We start from the raw sequence: 16,682 nt of genomic DNA, 5'->3' as shown, positions 1-16,682 counted from the left end.
TAGAAATTGCAGTGTTATGCAACTAAAAAAAATTCATGAATGTTTTGGTAACCACTATTGTAAAATGTCCAAAGCAATTTCCATTCTGTCATAGTTATTAAGATCTGTACCAGTAACTATACACTGATTGATTATGAATGTAAAAACGAATATAATATCTGAAGTATCATAGATGTGATAATAATTCTTATTTTTTATTAGTGTTTCTTATTGATACAATAGTAAGATATAAGGCTTAAGTTGAATGTTGTTGTATCTGAATTTTGTTTATAACATTAAAACACGTTTCTTTTATATGAATATTTTAATGAAGAAATAACTTAGGATTAAATGGCATCAGATTAGATTTTATTAAAGGCTGCAATGTCCACAGATTGGACATAATCTTCGAATTCTTGAATCTTTTCTGTCAAAAGGTCTACAGATACTTTGTCATCTTCAATGACACACATAATTTGAAGCTTATTGATTCCATAACCAACCGGAACAAGTTTGGAAGCACCCCACAGTAGACCATCCATTTCAATAGTTCTAACTTGTTTCTCCATTTCAGCCATGTCGGTTTCATCATCCCATGGTTTGACATCAAGGATAATAGAGGATTTAGCAATGAGGGCTGGTTTCTTTGATTTCTTATCAGCGTAGGCCTTCAAACGTTCTTCACGGATTTTGGCTGCCTCAGCATCCTAAAAAAAGCCAATGGTTAATTTCATGTTGTCATATTGTTTCATTTCATAATTTACATCTATGATTAACAGATATCAATATCTGTTTATTTAATATATAACTTATTAACTTAATGTACACTGTAAATAATTATATTAGCCGCAGTAGTCATTGAGGTAGGGCACAGTAGGATATATCCTAGTTAATATCTGGAACAGCCCATCTGAGGAAGTACCTCAACCTTACAGAAGTGTTGTGTTCCTAAAGTGAGTAAGGTAGCCTGAGTTCCCAGGGAGTGTTGCAGGATTCTAAAGGCCATGGTAACAGTCTACCATTAGCCAGCCGTTGATACTACCAGCTTGTTTGCCGACCTAGTCGTATAAGAAAAAAAATAATAAGAATGAGTCATACCTCTTCCTCATCTGAGCCGAAAAGATCGACATCGTCATCATCATCCTCTTCTTCTTTTTTGGCGGGCGCAGGGGCTGTTGGTTTAGCGCCTGCGGTCAAAGGGCTCACTCCAGCAACCCATGCCTTACGCTCGGCCGGGGTGTACGAAGCGATGTGGTTGTACCAGCGAAGAGCGTGGGGCAAGCTAGCGGCCGGCGCCTTTCCTACTTGCTCGAAAACTTGTACATCAGCTTGAGAAGGTGTGTATCTATACAAAATAGTATCTTCGTTATCGTTTTTTCGCGGTCAAGGACACGACCATGATAACTGATGTTGTGTTAAATTTGACTATTGTAAAATAAAGAGGTTAAGTTCGGTTGACGTGGTACTGAGTACTTTCGAAAGTAAATATTCTAACTTACCCTGAGATATAACTCTTCTCAGCCAAATATTTGTTTAGTTCACTGAGACCTTGTGGAGTTTTAACGTCTCCGATAGCCATTTTATAATAATATTAGTCTTTCTTACAAGTACCACACCGCACAGCCGGATTAAATTGAGTGAAAGAAAGAGAAAGACAGTTGCTCACAGATTAAAAATTAAAAATCTATGATACAGTGAAGTGAACAGTCTGTATCATACAAAAGCCTAGGAAAAAAAGATCCAATAAGAATTCATCAAGATTAAAAATTCAAATTGTTTTTTTTTTTCAGTCCTACGAACAAGTATTCTTGCTAGCAGCTGGGTGGCTTTAATTTGAATGCGTTTATATCAATGATTTATACATTACTGTGCTCTGTGATTTATATTGACGTCAAAGCATTTGACATTCGACATGGCAAATTGACAGATTTCGGTCTGTCCTGTCATTATAATATATTTTCAGAATCAGAAATACTCTATTAAAGTACGTTATTTAGTAAATTTCCTTTTAAGTTTTTAGTTTTAGAGCATTTTATTTTTAAATTCATTAATTCTCTATTATATTAAGTATTCTTTGATGTGTTATATTCTTATTTAGGTTAGACAACCCTACTTATGTAATAATAACAAGAAGATTTATTTCGATATAAAATCAATTTTAACTCCGTCAGAGATAAATAATTTATAATCGAATAGTACAGTATTATAGTTGTTTAATTTTTGTTAAAATCTCTAGTATAAGATACATACAAAGTGATATTGTTTAATTGTTAGTTTTTGGTTGCTGCAGAAAATGCTACGCCAGCCGCTGTCCCGGGCGCTTGCGCTATCTCCCAGCCGAGTCGCACCGCTAGCGGCTCGCAAATTTGCCGACCAAGTTCAAGCCCAGCCTGACAAAGTTGAGGTTTTTATTAATGACAAACCTGTATATGTCCCACCTGGCACTACTGTTTTGCAAGTAAGTTGGCATAAAATATTTTGATTTTTAATTAATAATTTGGTGTATCTTTTGATTATTAAGTCTGTAATATGTGAGGAGGCCTGTGTCCAGCAGTGGACTGTGATAGGCTGAAATGATGATGATGAATATGTGATGTATTCAATTTACACATAAAGTTCCAACTAAATTTGTGTGTATTGTTTGACAATGTAAAATTTAGAAAAATATATAATTGTAAATTACTCGTCTTGAGCACTTTATTCAATATTTAAAAGAAATTACCATCAATAAAAATAACTATAACATGATTATGTCAGCTTTTTGTTATTTTTAGGCAGCAGCTCAAGTTGGTGTTGAAATACCTCGGTTTTGTTACCATGAAAGATTAGCAGTGGCTGGCAACTGTAGGATGTGCTTGGTAGAAGTAGAGAAGTCACCCAAGCCTGTTGCAGCTTGCGCTATGCCTGTTATGAAAGGAATGAGAGTTAAAACTGATTCTGATCTCACTAGAAAAGCTCGTGAGGGTGTCATGGAGTTCTTACTTGTTAATCATCCTTTGGACTGCCCTATCTGTGACCAGGGTGGTGAATGTGACTTGCAAGATCAGTCTATGGCATTTGGTTCTGATAAGAGCCGGTTTACTGATATCCACTTTTCTGGAAAAAGGTTGGCCTTATTGTTACTTAAATAATGTTTGCAGTAGAAAATAATTTCTAATAATAAGAAAGGAAATCAAACAAATTCTTAATTTTGAAAATTTGTTGAAGTTATAGAAACTTATTCACTTCTTTCTGTTTTAAATAATTAAAAAGATGTGTAAGATTTTATAAGTTTAATAGGTTTCTAATAAGTAATTATTTAACTAGGGCTGTGGAAGATAAAGATGTGGGACCATTAATAAAGACGATTATGACTCGATGCATCCACTGTACGAGGTGCATTCGTTTTGCGTCTGAGGTGGCCGGTGTTGATGATTTCGGAACTACAGGTAGAGGAACTGACATGCAGGTAAATTTAAAACTTGCTAAATGGATAAATTTTATATATATTGTGTATATAAAAATAACAATAGTTTATTAAGCATTGTGCATATTTACAATCCACAACTTAAGAACTAAATATTACAAATATTGTCTATATTATGTGTTGATATTATAAAGTTTTTGTTATATTACTTATATAGAGATTGTTTGGTTGAATGTGCTTGTCTCAGAAATTACTGGTTTGAATTGAAAAATTATTTTTATATCATATGGGATTACATTTTTATAAAAAAAGTCTAGTTAGCAACAGTTTGTAGTACATACAATAAATAAATTGTCAATGAAATCACACTGTAACTCTGAACCTGTGAATATTAAGATGCTATAGTTAACAGCTTTGGGATTACTTTTAAAATAGTTTTAAAACCATGTCATTAATGATTAACAGGTTGGAACATATGTCGAGAAAATGTTCTTGTCTGAGTTATCTGGAAATATTATTGATTTGTGCCCTGTTGGTGCACTCACTTCTAAACCATACAGCTTTGCAGCTCGACCCTGGGAGACCAGGAGGGTAAGTAAACATATTATAAATCTTTAATAAAAAAATTTGAGTTGGGTATATTGACAATAATATTGTTTATTTTGATAAACATAGGAATGTTAATTTGCCTTTTTTGACCTCAATGCCAAGGATTTAAATTATATTTTTATAACACAACTGTTTTTAATTTGCCAAAAAATTTATATGTTTAGTGCAAAATTGTGGGTTATTAAATGATAATAATGAGTAGATTAGCATTAAATGATACAGTGACATTAAGTAATGTTTGAATTCATGCCGGACATATGAATTAATTAATCATTCTTAAAATTTTGATTTTGCAACATTATGTAAATATGGTAGATATATTTTAACTTGATTGTTGTAATCATTATAAGTTTTTATTTTTAGATTGATTCAGTAGATGTCTTAGATCCCTTGGGTAGCAACATTGTTGTCACGACACGTACAAACGAAGTACTACGTATTTTACCGAGAACCAATGAGGTATGAACAGTTGTATTTATTGTAAATTTAAATAGGTACTGATAAAGTTTTTAATCCACCAGTAGTTACATATTTTTTGAAGTAGTGCTAAAATGTGAAATAACTTATCATGACCTTTTACGACCTTAATGACCTATTCTCATTAAATATGTGAGTTCAGTAGTAAATATTCAGTAAAAAATGAATTGCCTAAGAAAAAGAACAGACAATAGTTTTAATAACCGGAGTTATATTGGTAATTAATAAATTGGGATTGTTACAAAAATTCTTCTGGTCTTAGGAGATTAACGAGGAGTGGTTGTCAGACAAGTCGCGGTTCGCCTGCGACGGTCTGAAGCGTCAACGTCTCGTGACCCCCATGATAGCGGACAGCCGAGGGAACCTCACGCCTGTGGAGTGGGAGGACGCCATCGTGGCCGCAGCACGAGCCCTGCGGGACTGCCCTCCGGAGAAGGTATATTGCTTGAAAGGTTGCACTTAAAGCTGCCATATCAATTACACGAAAGCCTGTTTATATAATAGTACAGGATCCGGCTGCAAAATCAGTACTTTTAAATAAAATTATACAAGTTACGTAACAATACAATACAAATATTATTTATTGCACAACCAGAAACAATACATGTAACATAAAATATGCAAGAAAAAATAACAAAAAAAAAGAAATGTACAAAAGGCGCACTTAACGCTAAAGAGCGATCTCTTCCAGACAACCTTTAGAAAAGGACATGAATAAGAAAAAAGCGGCATAGAGGTGTACTTTAAAATAATATATGTAAACACATATCTACACACATATATACCTTATATATATCACCAATCTGTTAACGAATCAATTATCATCATCGTCATCATCATCATTTCGCTTATTGCAGTCCACTGCTGGACAGAGGCCTCCACAAGTTCGCGCCAAAAATGGCGTGAGCTCATGTGTGTTACCCATAGTCACCATGTTGGGCAGGCGGGTTGGTGACCACAGGGCAGGCTTTGTCGAACCGAAGACGCTGCTGCTCGTCTTCGGCCTGTGTATTTCAAAGCCAGCAGCTGGATGGTTATCCTGCCATCGGTCAGCTTTTTAAGTTCCAAGGTGGTAGTGGAACTGTGTTATCCCTTAGTCGCCTCTTACGACACCCAAGGGATCAGAGTGGGTGGCTTTATTCTTTAATGCCGTAGCCACACAGCTAAATCAATTATAATCAATCATAGTACGTATAAATTAAGCTTGATGCCGTGTGATGTCGGCCGAGTAGAATAGCACCACCCCCTTTCTTCCTGTGGGGTCGTAAAAGGCGACCGAAGGATAAACCTAGCCCAAAATTATCAGGGTCCTGGAGAAGGAAAACTTCATTTGTAACCTCGAATGGGGTCTCCGTCAAACAGTCGTGGCATAGCTCTAAAATGCGAAAAACTCCTGCAGCCGAACTGGCTCCACAGGTATCGACTCGTCGTTCCTGTGGGCCTAGCTAGTGAGATCGAGAGGGTGGCGCAGAGCTTAGGCAACTCTGCGTTTTCCTGAAGAGTGACCTAGGCAACACAGTGTCTGTCTGACACTGTCTAAATCGTCTGCAATAGACGGACTAAGGCCAATGAGAGATGAGAAAATTAAGCGGGACAGGTGTAATCTGACTAGATTAGGGAATTAGCATGAATTAGCTGCTGTGGTTACGTTTCTTACGCTGCATAATAGAATCCTACAACAAGGTTTTCCTTGTTTGTAATCATATTCCTTTGTTTATCCTATCATTTCTTAGATCTAGTAATTCATTTGTAGCTCCTTGGATCCTACAAATAATTCTATGAAAGCATAGAATAGTTCCTAATGGGTTAACAATTTTCACAAACTGTTATGTTTACCCTACTGACATTGGAATACAGACAATGCTATGACTGCCTCTTAGAATAGAATCACTTAAAAGTGTATTTGTTAAAACTTCAGTTCTGATTTTATAACTTGTTATTCAGTTACTGGCGGTAGCGGGCGATTTAGCGGATGCGGAATCATTAGTTGCTCTAAAGGACATGTTCAACCGCCTGGGCTCGGAGAATGTATGCACTGAGCAGTATTTCCCGCTAGAGGGCTCTGGCACGGACTTGCGTTCCTCATATTTGCTGAATACGAAGATTGCCAGTAAGTTTAATGTTTACAAAAAATACTACTAATTAGCTTTATTGCTTTAATAAAAAGTTATTTACTTCAAATGGTTGTTTTAAAATACAGATAATGTAATCTGTGTTTCTAAACAAATAATATAAAGCGCAAATTATTATTTCTTTATCGAATTGCTAATCAAGGCATTAAGTTTAGTTAGACTGGGCTATAAACCATCTGGATTATAACACTGATAAATAGAAACTAAGCAGTGAACAAAAAAAAATAACTTAACGGGTGAAATTGCACACCTCGTCTGGTATATTTATGCTAACCATTGGATTCTAAGACACTATTACGACGGCTATTGTAAGACATAACTTGTGAGGTAAGAGCAAAGAAATTCAGTGTAACAATTTATAATTTTCGTTTTAGTGATTTTTACAAAATTTGTTTTCAATCGTGTCTCGTATCGTCGTCTCGCCGTCTTGATCGAATTGCCCAGTGGTGCTGCCAACCTCCGGATGCCTTATCCAACTTCCATTTCCACTATTAATTACTGTCTCCATTATATATGTTTTGTATACTAATATTTATTTTGTCCTTAGACGTTGAAGATGCCGATTTTGTACTGTTGATCGGTACGAACGTACGTTTTGAAGCGCCGCTGTTGAACGCACGCATACGCAAGGCGTTCGTACACAAAGAGACGGATGTAGCGCTCATTGGACCGAAAGTCGACCTCACATACGATTACATGGTGAGTATGAAACAGTGTTGCGCTTTATTGCTTTTGACCGTCTTTAAAGGAATGAGAGCCAGGCTTAATGTATTTCTGTAAATATGTTAAATATCTGAAAGTTTTGTTAGTTGTAATCGATTTTGTTTTCTGAGCTATCTGAAGGGTTTGTTTAGTATCATTTTGAATTACAGAAGTCATATATCAATATAGTGTTTCCTACTTGAATTAGTTTATGATCTGGTAGGAGCTTACTAAAATAAAGCACTAACTAGATAATGACAAAGTTTATTTGAACAAGTCGTCGCCCAGTGGTTGAAATGTGACCATAATTAATTAAAATAATAAGTTTGAACATTATTAAGGTTCTGTTGTCAAAGACTATACTTCTATAATAATAAACAAAAGAGTATATATTCGTGTGTGTGTGTGTGTGTCAAGTACATAATAGTGTGTGTAATGTTTTTGAAGTGAAAAGTTCTTTTGCCGCACCGCACACATTTTTATCGTAGGTAGTAAGTTAGGCTGATCTGTAACGCTCTGAGGTGAAAGGCTTAATCTGCTGAACTCGGGACCTCCGAGTGTACCCGAGGCAGGTCAATGAAGTTTTCACTTCTTCCGTGCGGTCTTAAGCACACACTAAGTTTTTTTTAAATTTATTTAATGTATATTATTATGTATGATTTAAAAAAAGGAATAGCATTCTGCACTTCTCTATATAAATTGTGTGCGAAATTTTATACTCCTCCGTCCGCGTAATTTTCGTATGATGGGGTACAAAGTTTTTGCTTCACGTATCAATATGTAGATTCCCAGAATACCTTGAAAAAATTTAGTTTAGAAAAATAAATAACTAAAAATGATTGATCTAAAGAATATTTAATTGAAAAAAAAAATTCCAACAGCATGTTGGCGACTCAGCCTCCATCGTCAAGGATCTAGCCACTGGTACGTCGTCTCATGAAGTGTTGAAGAGGCTTGAGAACGCGAAGCGACCTGTAGTCATTCTCGGAGCAGACCAGCTCAAAACTCCAGAGGGAGCAGCTCTGTTGGCGTACACCCAGGAGCTGTCGTTAAGGCTTCAGGATAAATTGGTTGATAAGGAGTGGAAGGTTTGTGTGATGTTATTACTGTGGTATTTTAGTGTAATAGAATTACTATGGGTAAATACAAAGGTTAAGTAAGGAGTTAAAGTAATTCCGAGTATTTTTTCTTATTAAAAAAATATCTTGATTAAAATATAATGTTGTAAATATTATTTAGAACACCTTTTATAATCTTTGGTGTAATCCTTTTCGTAACAAAAAGTTTCGACAGTCGTGCAGGTATAAACGCGATAAATTTTATACAAATATGTTAAAGGTGAAGGGTTTGTTTGTTTGTTTTAGCGGGAACTACTGTTTTGAATCGAAAAATTATCTTCGAGTTAGTTTATTTACTGAGGAAAGCTTAAGGGCTATAGGCTATATAATATTTAAGTAGGTTTGTTTTTTTTTTTTATGTCACTAGGTCGGCAAACAAGCGTACGGCTCACCTGATGGTAAGCGATTACCGTAGCTTATAGACACCTGCAACACCAGAAGCATCGCAAGCTCGTTGCCGACCCAATCCCCAATCCCCCAGGAGCTCTGGTCACCTTACTAACCAACAGGAACACAATACTGCTTGAAAACAGTATTATTTTGCTGTGATCTTCTGTAAGGTCGAGGTAGTACCCCAGTCGGGCTGCTCCATATTTTGGACAGGAAATTCTTGCTGTGCCCTACCTCAGTTGAAATTTTATTTTTACATTAAATTAACGCGGGTGAACCCCCCCCCCCCCCAGGTGCTGAACGTGCTGCAGCGCACGGCGTCGCAGGCGGCGGCGCTGGACGTCGGCTACCAGGCGGGGCTGGGCGCGCGCCTGCGGGCCGGGCCGCGCCTTGTGTTCCTGCTGGGCGCCGACGCGGGGCTCGTCAGCCGCGCCGAGCTGCCCGCCGACTGCGTCGTCATCTACCAAGGTACCTGCGGCACTACTGGCCCACACGGGGATTAGCAGTGTCTTCGGTGCGGGTATTCCCTTCATTATTGTGTCTAAAAGAAGGTATAAATCTAAACCGGACATTAACGTAGATAGAATCTAGGTCGGCTTTATCCGAAGAAGTATTAAAGCGAGCACTCCCGCAGGCCACCACGGCGACGCGGGCGCCGCGATCGCGGACATCGTGCTGCCGGGCGCCGCGTACACGGAAAAGCGCGCCACGTACGTGAACGCGGAGGGCCGCGCGCAGCAGACGCTGCCCGCCGTCTCGCCGCCGGGGAAGGCGCGCGAGGACTGGAAGATCATTCGGTACGGCGCGCTTTATATACTCGCGTGTTCTGTTACACGTGCGGATTCGTATCCTTTCTTCTCTTATATGGAAAAAAGCCCAATGTCCAGCAGTGGGATGCGTCAGCCTTTAATATCCCACTAGTGGGCATAGGCCTCTTTCCACATGTAGGAAAAGGATCAGAGCTTAATCCACCACGCTGCTCCAATGCGGGTTGGCGGATATATTTCCTACTATGAATAACGATCGCTATCAGGTGTACATGATAACAACCGGGACTGACGGCTCAACGTGATCTCCGAGGCACGGTGGAGAGACCCACAAAGACTGCACAAACACCTAGACCCAACTGCCCAGACTGTTCGAAATTTTGAATAGGATATTTTCTCCTATGTCCTATTACAATATAGTAGTTTATGCAACTGTCATATAATGAAGGGTATTAAAACACGAGTGTGAGTTTATGAAATGAGCGCAGCGAGTTTCATAATAGTAACGAGTGTTTTAATACCCGTGTTATATGCAGTTGCATACACTACTTTATCTTCACTAATGCAATTAATCAAACAACAAGAGTAAAAGCTGACAATAGTTTATTTACAACAATTGTTCAAATTTTGGATGGTACAATTCTGAAAGTTAATGTTAATTTTCATATAATTTTCTAGATTTTTCTGGCAAAAGATTGTGGGTTAATTTTGTTGCCAATTCTAGAATATCCGGAGGCGTACAAATATCATCGTCGCTATCCATTTTTAACTTTTAATTTATTAAATTAAATTCACGCGTACGTGTATTGTCACAGTGATTTTGCCGCCATTAAAATCTAATCAATGAGAGCGCAGCTGCGCGCATGCGCGCGATGTTATAATGAGATTTTACGATATCGATGTGGATATTATACCATCATGTGAAATTGCTTAAATTGAGTGTTTTGTTGTCTGTGCTATAACAGTAGTAATTATAAGTCAAGTATTGGAAACATAAGTAGAATGTTACAACATTAGTGTAGATAAAAATTATTTCGATGTCTCGGTGTCAAGCAAATTTTATAAAATCAAATTGAATAACTAGCTTATGTACAAAAACACGGTTTTCCGTTTTAATAAATGCAAACCATGTTGCAGCATCACTCAAAGTGATACACAAGTATTGAAAGTATGAAATATTTATATTTTGTCTCAATGATAACGCGAACGTCTCGAGCTGACCCCCCAGTCTCGGCCAGGGCGCTGTCGGAGGTGGCGGGCGCGCGGCTGCCGTACGACACGCTGGACGAGCTGCGCGCGCGCCTGGCCGAGCTCAGCCCCGCGCTGCTGGCCTACGGCGACGTGCAGCCCAACAACTACTTCGCGCAGGCGCGCGCGCTCGCGCAGGTACTCGCACGCTTCACTATACTGTACACGGCTTGACTCACACGTACGACATGCTGGACGAGCTGCGCGCGCGCCTGGCCGAGCTCAGCCCCGCGCTGCTGGCCTACGGCGACGTGCAGCCCAACAACTACTTCGCGCAGGCGCGCGCGCTCGCGCAGGTACTCGCACGCTTCACTATACTGTACACGGCTTGACTCACACGTACGACACGCTGGACGAGCTGCGCGCGCGCCTGGCCGAGCTCAGCCCCGCGCTGCTGGCCTACGGCGACGTGCAGCCCAACAACTACTTCGCGCAGGCGCGCGCGCTCGCGCAGGTACTCGCACGCTTCACTATACTGTACACGGCTTGACTCACACGTACGACACGCTGGACGAGCTGCGCGCGCGCCTGGCCGAGCTCAGCCCCGCGCTGCTGGCCTACGGCGACGTGCAGCCCAACAACTACTTCGCGCAGGCGCGCGCGCTCGCGCAGGTACTCGCACGCTTCACTATACTGTACACGGCTTGACTCACACGTACGACACGCTGGACGAGCTGCGCGCGCGCCTGGCCGAGCTCAGCCCCGCGCTGCTGGCCTACGGCGACGTGCAGCCCAACAACTACTTCGCGCAGGCGCGCGCGCTCGCGCAGGTACTCGCACGCTTCACTATACTGTACACGGCTTGACTCACACGTACGACACGCTGGACGAGCTGCGCGCGCGCCTGGCCGAGCTCAGCCCCGCGCTGCTGGCCTACGGCGACGTGCAGCCCAACAACTACTTCGCGCAGGCGCGCGCGCTCGCGCAGGTACTCGCACGCTTCACTATACTGTACACGGCTTGACTCACACGTACGACACGCTGGACGAGCTGCGCGCGCGCCTGGCCGAGCTCAGCCCCGCGCTGCTGGCCTACGGCGACGTGCAGCCCAACAACTACTTCGCGCAGGCGCGCGCGCTCGCGCAGGTACTCGCACGCTTCACTATACTGTACACGGCTTGACTCACACGTACGACACGCTGGACGAGCTGCGCGCGCGCCTGGCCGAGCTCAGCCCCGCGCTGCTGGCCTACGGCGACGTGCAGCCCAACAACTACTTCGCGCAGGCGCGCGCGCTCGCGCAGGTACTCGCACGCTTCACTATACTGTACACGGCTTGACTCACACGTACGACACGCTGGACGAGCTGCGCGCGCGCCTGGCCGAGCTCAGCCCCGCGCTGCTGGCCTACGGCGACGTGCAGCCCAACAACTACTTCGCGCAGGCGCGCGCGCTCGCGCAGGTACTCGCACGCTTCACTATACTGTACACGGCTTGACTCACACGTACGACACGCTGGACGAGCTGCGCGCGCGCCTGGCCGAGCTCAGCCCCGCGCTGCTGGCCTACGGCGACGTGCAGCCCAACAACTACTTCGCGCAGGCGCGCGCGCTCGCGCAGGTACTCGCACGCTTCACTATACTGTACACGGCTTGACTCACACGTACGACACGCTGGACGAGCTGCGCGCGCGCCTGGCCGAGCTCAGCCCCGCGCTGCTGGCCTACGGCGACGTGCAGCCCAACAACTACTTCGCGCAGGCGCGCGCGCTCGCGCAGGTACTCGCACGCTTCACTATACTGTACACGGCTTGACTCACACGTACGACACGCTGGACGAGCTGCGCGCGCGCCTGGCCGAGCTCAGCCCCGCGCTGCTGGCCTACGGCGACGTGCAGCCCAACAACTACTTCGCGCAGGCGCGCGCGCTCGCGCAGGTACTCGCACGCTTCACTATACTGTACACGGCTTGACTCACACGTACGACACGCTGGACGAGCTGCGCGCGCGCCTGGCCGAGCTCAGCCCCGCGCTGCTGGCCTACGGCGACGTGCAGCCCAACAACTACTTCGCGCAGGCGCGCGCGCTCGCGCAGGTACTCGCACGCTTCACTATACTGTACACGGCTTGACTCACACGTACGACACGCTGGACGAGCTGCGCGCGCGCCTGGCCGAGCTCAGCCCCGCGCTGCTGGCCTACGGCGACGTGCAGCCCAACAACTACTTCGCGCAGGCGCGCGCGCTCGCGCAGGTACTCGCACGCTTCACTATACTGTACACGGCTTGACTCACACGTACGACACGCTGGACGAGCTGCGCGCGCGCCTGGCCGAGCTCAGCCCCGCGCTGCTGGCCTACGGCGACGTGCAGCCCAACAACTACTTCGCGCAGGCGCGCGCGCTCGCGCAGGTACTCGCACGCTTCACTATACTGTACACGGCTTGACTCACACGTACGACACGCTGGACGAGCTGCGCGCGCGCCTGGCCGAGCTCAGCCCCGCGCTGCTGGCCTACGGCGACGTGCAGCCCAACAACTACTTCGCGCAGGCGCGCGCGCTCGCGCAGGTACTCGCACGCTTCACTATACTGTACACGGCTTGACTCACACGTACGACACGCTGGACGAGCTGCGCGCGCGCCTGGCCGAGCTCAGCCCCGCGCTGCTGGCCTACGGCGACGTGCAGCCCAACAACTACTTCGCGCAGGCGCGCGCGCTCGCGCAGGTACTCGCACGCTTCACTATACTGTACACGGCTTGACTCACACGTACGACACGCTGGACGAGCTGCGCGCGCGCCTGGCCGAGCTCAGCCCCGCGCTGCTGGCCTACGGCGACGTGCAGCCCAACAACTACTTCGCGCAGGCGCGCGCGCTCGCGCAGGTACTCGCACGCTTCACTATACTGTACACGGCTTGACTCACACGTACGACACGCTGGACGAGCTGCGCGCGCGCCTGGCCGAGCTCAGCCCCGCGCTGCTGGCCTACGGCGACGTGCAGCCCAACAACTACTTCGCGCAGGCGCGCGCGCTCGCGCAGGTACTCGCACGCTTCACTATACTGTACACGGCTTGACTCACACGTACGACACGCTGGACGAGCTGCGCGCGCGCCTGGCCGAGCTCAGCCCCGCGCTGCTGGCCTACGGCGACGTGCAGCCCAACAACTACTTCGCGCAGGCGCGCGCGCTCGCGCAGGTACTCGCACGCTTCACTATACTGTACACGGCTTGACTCACACGTACGACACGCTGGACGAGCTGCGCGCGCGCCTGGCCGAGCTCAGCCCCGCGCTGCTGGCCTACGGCGACGTGCAGCCCAACAACTACTTCGCGCAGGCGCGCGCGCTCGCGCAGGTACTCGCACGCTTCACTATACTGTACACGGCTTGACTCACACGTACGACACGCTGGACGAGCTGCGCGCGCGCCTGGCCGAGCTCAGCCCCGCGCTGCTGGCCTACGGCGACGTGCAGCCCAACAACTACTTCGCGCAGGCGCGCGCGCTCGCGCAGGTACTCGCACGCTTCACTATACTGTACACGGCTTGACTCACACGTACGACACGCTGGACGAGCTGCGCGCGCGCCTGGCCGAGCTCAGCCCCGCGCTGCTGGCCTACGGCGACGTGCAGCCCAACAACTACTTCGCGCAGGCGCGCGCGCTCGCGCAGGTACTCGCACGCTTCACTATACTACACACGGCTTGACTTACACTTCTTATGTAATACATACGTGATTACCACCGCAAGGACCGTAAGGGCAATATTCTTGTTATGGCATAAAAACTTGGGGAGGCCTATGTCCAGCAATGGACTGCAATAGGCTGAACTTTTCCTATATTATACAAGACCATTTAAATTTAATTTAATCAGGGTCTGGTAGTAACCATGGTTTGAATTGTGTTACACTGCAAATGCATTATACATATATTATTACGTTTTGAATCTCAATTAGCCATAAAGTTACAAGTTTCAGCAGATAAAATAGTAATATTTCTTTAAAATATTCACAGAGTCTGCAAAAACCGGTGTCCGGCAAGTTAGACGTGCAACTCAAGCAGTTGGAAGACTACTTCATGACGGACTCCATCAGCCGCGCCTCCCCGACTATGGCTAAATGCGTGCAAGCGGTTCTAAAGCAGAAGCAGTCTCCATACTAAACATACTATCGATGCACGAATCCTTACTCACTTGTAATCATACCCACTTACAAAGTTATATAAAATATAAACTTTTGTAGCGTTTTTCAACATTAAAAACAATATTTAAACTTAAATCCAATGTCAACGTAATAAACAATTTTCAAATTTAAATGATATATTAGAAAATGTGAGTTCAAAGTATTCGTGTTATATAATAAGTGAAAAATTACAGTCATAAATACTTTTCAGTTAATGTCTTATAACAATACTAGATGAAAAGTATTTTTGAAATTTAATTTAGTTTTTAAATTTTAAATTTGCCTTTCTGCAATCATTTTTACGAAGGAAATACTTCAGAAATGCAAGTGTACAGTCGGTCATTCATTCCTATTCTATCTTCATCTCTTAAACTGACATTAGAACGAACTAACGGTTGACTGTACTTCAATGTACGAAGCTATTTATTTTTTATTTTATTCTACAAGTAGTGAATTTTCAATTATTCCATCATAAAAATGTATTAATATTTATAATGTAACAAGAACAGTAGCGACATGGGAATGTAAACGAAATTTTTGGATATAAGAACAGGTTTTGTAAATATGCGTTAAGTTTAAAATAAAGTGTAGTATAATGATTGTCGGAATGTTTGTTTTATTTTTAAACTAGCTGCCCGGACAGACTTCGTACTGTCAATAGTTAATAGTAAAAATTAAATAAATGTAATTGTTTTTAATTTTTTTAGCATTAAAACCTTCCGTAGGCCTTAAAGAACATACAAAAAAATAAATTAGCCAAATTGGTCGAGCCATCCTGGAGTTATGCGCTTAGCAACATTTATTTTTATTAATATAGATTTATAATCATTAATGTTTTGAGTAAAACGAAACATTATTTCGTTCTTCAGTTATCTTGAATGGGAAGTGATTCCGCGTCTAAGCAGTTTAACTTTCTGTAATCCTGAAATTGAAGAATATTTACAACAGTTTATTATTCCCAATTATATTTTGAATTATTATTATTGTTTTGAATCTTTAAATAGTTCAATAAGTGATTTTTTTATTATCACAAAGCTTAAGTTTGTAAGGGGGTGGTTCTCAATTCAACTGCATTTTTATGTTTGTCACCTCATAACCTTTTATTGCATGTAACGATTTTGATGATTATTTTTTAATCAAAAGCTTGTTCAGTTTGCATGAGATATCTCAAGTACTTTTCAAGTATTGTTTCGACTACATACGTTGTATTATTACTTATCGATGTATATTGAAGTCTTTTTTTTCATCAATATTTTAATCGGAGTTTTTCTAATTTTATTTGAGTTTTATTAAATTAACTAATGAAACCAATTAAAATTAGTTATTTGTTGAATAATATATTTTTTAAAATGTTTAATCTAGAAAGCTGTGCTTACGTCGGCGTGGATAGTGGAATTTAGCGGGTTGTTGTTTGGCGACCGAACTGGGACACCTCTTACCTATCTGCTTTTTAGAATAACATCAAATTATATTAATACAAATATTCAAACACTTACGTCAATAACTTTTCGTGCCATGCGCTTAAAACGACATTGCTTCAAAATGTCGTTGGCATGTTGAGCGAACTGAATATGTGTAGCATTTAAGGAACTCCAAAGAGATGGTTCTTTTTCACGTTTCCTAAGGTCGTCCAATAAAGATCTTTTCGTTGTTGGCTGCGGTTCATCCGATTTATCTAATGTAGTTGTATTAAAAAACAAAAGCTTTGTAGTAGAAAATATAAAGCTAATCT

General features: G+C 43.2%; 2 protein-coding genes and 1 long non-coding RNA gene across 3 annotated transcripts; 1 reads left to right on the top strand and 2 right to left on the bottom strand.

The window, feature by feature from the left end:
* Positions 1-289: 289 nt before the first annotated feature.
* LOC123660719 (elongation factor 1-beta') lies at positions 290-1,654 on the bottom strand. Its single transcript, XM_045595766.1, has 3 exons — positions 1,479-1,654; positions 1,078-1,324; positions 290-686 (listed from the first exon to the last, which is right to left on the bottom strand). The coding sequence occupies exons 1-3, from the start codon at positions 1,556-1,558 to the stop codon at positions 342-344; spliced, it is 672 nt and encodes a 223-aa protein (XP_045451722.1). The 5' UTR covers positions 1,559-1,654; the 3' UTR covers positions 290-341.
* A 228-nt stretch (positions 1,655-1,882) lies between these two features.
* Positions 1,883-15,558, top strand: LOC123660577 (NADH-ubiquinone oxidoreductase 75 kDa subunit, mitochondrial). Its single transcript, XM_045595634.1, has 14 exons — positions 1,883-1,963; positions 2,270-2,437; positions 2,754-3,085; positions 3,286-3,427; positions 3,851-3,976; positions 4,358-4,453; positions 4,734-4,907; positions 6,416-6,581; positions 7,151-7,302; positions 8,187-8,393; positions 9,107-9,281; positions 9,448-9,610; positions 10,819-10,966; positions 14,784-15,558. The coding sequence occupies exons 2-14, from the start codon at positions 2,273-2,275 to the stop codon at positions 14,928-14,930; spliced, it is 2,193 nt and encodes a 730-aa protein (XP_045451590.1). The 5' UTR covers positions 1,883-1,963; positions 2,270-2,272; the 3' UTR covers positions 14,931-15,558.
* LOC123660578 lies at positions 2,187-3,070 on the bottom strand. The gene is made up of 3 exons (XR_006744220.1): positions 2,962-3,070; positions 2,796-2,883; positions 2,187-2,369 (listed from the first exon to the last, which is right to left on the bottom strand). It is a non-coding gene; the product is annotated as an uncharacterized LOC123660578 (long non-coding RNA).
* Positions 15,559-16,682: the final 1,124 nt, after the last annotated feature.

The sequence above is a fragment of the Melitaea cinxia genome, chromosome 15 (assembly GCF_905220565.1).
Source record: "Melitaea cinxia chromosome 15, ilMelCinx1.1, whole genome shotgun sequence".
In the NCBI taxonomy this organism is placed as follows: domain Eukaryota; kingdom Metazoa; phylum Arthropoda; class Insecta; order Lepidoptera; family Nymphalidae; genus Melitaea; species Melitaea cinxia.
Note: the sequence above shows the minus strand (reverse complement) of the source record. Positions and strands in the feature narration are given on the sequence as shown.

Excerpts from the sequence above, each read along its gene's own strand:
- LOC123660719 (XM_045595766.1), bottom strand. The coding sequence starts at position 1,558 with ATGGCTATCGGAGACGTTAAAACTCCACAAGGTCTCAGTGAACTAAAC. Across the intron at positions 1,325-1,478 it reads GAGAAGAGTTATATCTCAGG|ATACACACCTTCTCAAGCTG; the intron begins GTAAGTTAGAAT and ends TATTTTGTATAG. Across the intron at positions 687-1,077 it reads TCGGCTCAGATGAGGAAGAG|GATGCTGAGGCAGCCAAAAT; the intron begins GTATGACTCATT and ends GGCTTTTTTTAG.
- LOC123660577 (XM_045595634.1), top strand. The coding sequence starts at position 2,273 with ATGCTACGCCAGCCGCTGTCCCGGGCGCTTGCGCTATCTCCCAGCCGA. Across the intron at positions 7,303-8,186 it reads ACCTCACATACGATTACATG|CATGTTGGCGACTCAGCCTC; the intron begins GTGAGTATGAAA and ends AAATTCCAACAG. Across the intron at positions 9,282-9,447 it reads CTGCGTCGTCATCTACCAAG|GCCACCACGGCGACGCGGGC; the intron begins GTACCTGCGGCA and ends GCACTCCCGCAG.